At 56.1% G+C, this 2,150-nt stretch overlaps 1 protein-coding gene across 1 annotated transcript in view; it reads left to right on the top strand.

Annotated features, from left to right (window-relative positions):
• Positions 1-133: 133 nt before the first annotated feature.
• The window catches only part of EMH_0074740 (uncharacterized protein), a gene marked incomplete at both ends in the record, with an annotated part of 2,408 nt that continues 391 nt past the window's right edge, over positions 134-2,150 (top strand). The window contains 5 exons of the mRNA XM_013499501.1: positions 134-199; positions 298-381; positions 806-926; positions 1,157-1,390; positions 1,652-2,150. Of these exons, the coding sequence (XP_013354955.1) occupies positions 134-199; positions 298-381; positions 806-926; positions 1,157-1,390; positions 1,652-2,150 (1,004 nt within the window). The remainder of the gene's footprint in view (positions 200-297; positions 382-805; positions 927-1,156; positions 1,391-1,651) is intronic.

The raw sequence follows: 2,150 nt of genomic DNA, 5'->3' as shown, positions 1-2,150 counted from the left end.
CTGCAGCAACAGTATGTGGGTGGGGTTGTTGTTATGCATGCATGCGTACTTCTGGCTCTGCTGCAGCAACAGTATGTGGGTGGGGTTGTTGTTATGCATGCATGCGTACTTGTGGCTCTGCTGCAGCAACTGTATGTGGGTGGGGTTGTTGTTGTGCATGCATGCGTACTTGTGGCTCTGCTGCAGCAACTATATGTGGGTGGGGTTGTTGTAGTATGCATGCATGCAATTCTTTATGCTGCAGCAGCAGCAGCAGCTGCTGCTGCTGCTGCTGGCGGTATCACTTCTCTGTTGCAGGTCGGCCGCTATGGAGATGCTCTCTGCTACTTCGAGCGCCTGCAGCAAAACCTCCTTTTCCTCGCCATGCTGGCAGACCAGCACGTTAGTCTGCTGCTGCTGCTGCTGCTGCTGCTGCTGCTGCTGCTGCTGCTGTTGGTGTTGTTGTTGCTTCTACTGTTGCTGCTGGAGGAGTTGTTACTTGTCGCTGCTGCTGCATGCGGTTTACTTTTCCCAACCTGTTGTCCGGGCTTGCGTCGCGAATGCATGCTCGCATGCATGTCTCGCCCTCTGCATGCATGCATGCATGCATGCATGCATGCATGCAGTTGGAGTCGTATCGGGGAATATGGGTTTGAGTCTTTGTTTAGGTTGGGGGCACAATGCCTGTAGTGTGCGCTCGCTGGCGCCTACTATCTGGCTGCTGCTGCAACAACGCATGCATGCATGCATGCATGCATGCATTTGTAGCAACTGCAGCTGCAGCTGCATCCCCGCATCTCTGCATGCGTGTGCACTGTGCATACAGCGCGGGGGCTTGAGTGAAGGGTCAATGGAGGAGCAGCAGCAGGCCTTCTATGGCAACCGGGATTTCTGGAGCCACGAGGAGCTGCAGCGCCTCCACCACGCGCTGCGTACGCCGGGGCAAGGTGAGGTGCAGCTGCAGCAGCAACAGCAGCAGCAGCAGCAGCAGCAGCAGCAGCAACTCAGATCCGTTTCTGAGCGCCTTAAGGCCAGCCGGCTGCTGCTCCTACCCTCTTGCTTCTTAGCTGCCCGTGATTCGTATCGCTTGCTGCAGCAGCGGGAACGATATTTTGTTCGGTTGTAGTTGTTGCTGCTGCTGCTGCTGCTGCTGCTGCTGCTGCTGCTGCTGCTTCAGATCTGCAGCAACTTGCTGCTGCTGTAGGCAGCAAGAACTCCGCGCAGATCCTCTCTTACTTGTCACATGCAGCAGACCGCCACATGATGCACCGAGCAGCAGCCGGGCCGGCTGGCAGTGCTGCAGCAGCAGCAGCAGCAGCTGCTGCTGCTGCGGCTTCTGGCTTCGGGACGACGGCTGCTGGCAACTCTGCTGCAGCAGCTGCTGCTGCACCGGCTTCTCTTCCTTCAGGCGGTATGTATTGAGTACTATGCTCTAAACCGATACTTAGCATCTGCAGCAACAGCAGCAGCAGTAGCAGCAGCAGTAGCAGCAGCAGTAGCAGCAACTGCTGGAGTTGCAGCTGTAGTGTTTCGCCTTCGCTGCTGCTTCGGCATATGTGGGTGGAGATGCTGTCTGGTTTGTTTTTTGTTTTTTTGGGTTTATTTATATAACAGCGTAGATGTGATGCAGCACGAGAGATAGATTTTCTTTTGCTGCCAGTTGCTGCTGCAGGGACAGGAGCAGCAAACGCTGCAGCAAGAGCGACGCATGCGACACAGGAAACTCAAAAACAAGAGGATAAGCAGCAGCAGCAGCAGCAGCAGCAACTGCAACCGCAGCAGCAAGTGCAACCGCAGCAGCAGCAGCAACCGCAGACGCAGCAACAGCAGACCCAGCCACAGGTCATGCAGCAGCAACAGCAACCGCAGCAGAAACAGCAGATTCAGCAGCAGCAGATGCAAATACCGCAGCAGCAACATCAGCAGCAAATGCAGCAGCAGCAACAAATGCAGCAGCAGCAGCAGCACCAGCTGCAGCACCAGCAGCAGCTCCAGCAACAGCAAATACCAAAGATAATGCATCAGCCAGCTCCGCAGCAGTTTCAGCTACCGCAGCAACAGCAGCAGCAGCAGCAGCAGCAGCAGCAGCAGCAGCAGCAGCCTGGCACAGGGGCTACAGGGGCTCCAAGCCTTCAAGCTGTGCAGCCGAATGCACTAATAGGGGCACCTCT

This window comes from Eimeria mitis, genomic scaffold (genome assembly GCF_000499745.2).
Source record: "Eimeria mitis Houghton genomic scaffold, Emh_scaff4388, whole genome shotgun sequence".
Lineage (NCBI taxonomy): Eukaryota > Apicomplexa > Conoidasida > Eucoccidiorida > Eimeriidae > Eimeria > Eimeria mitis.
The sequence above is the reverse complement of the archived record's forward strand: the minus strand, read 5'-3'. Positions and strand labels throughout refer to the sequence as shown.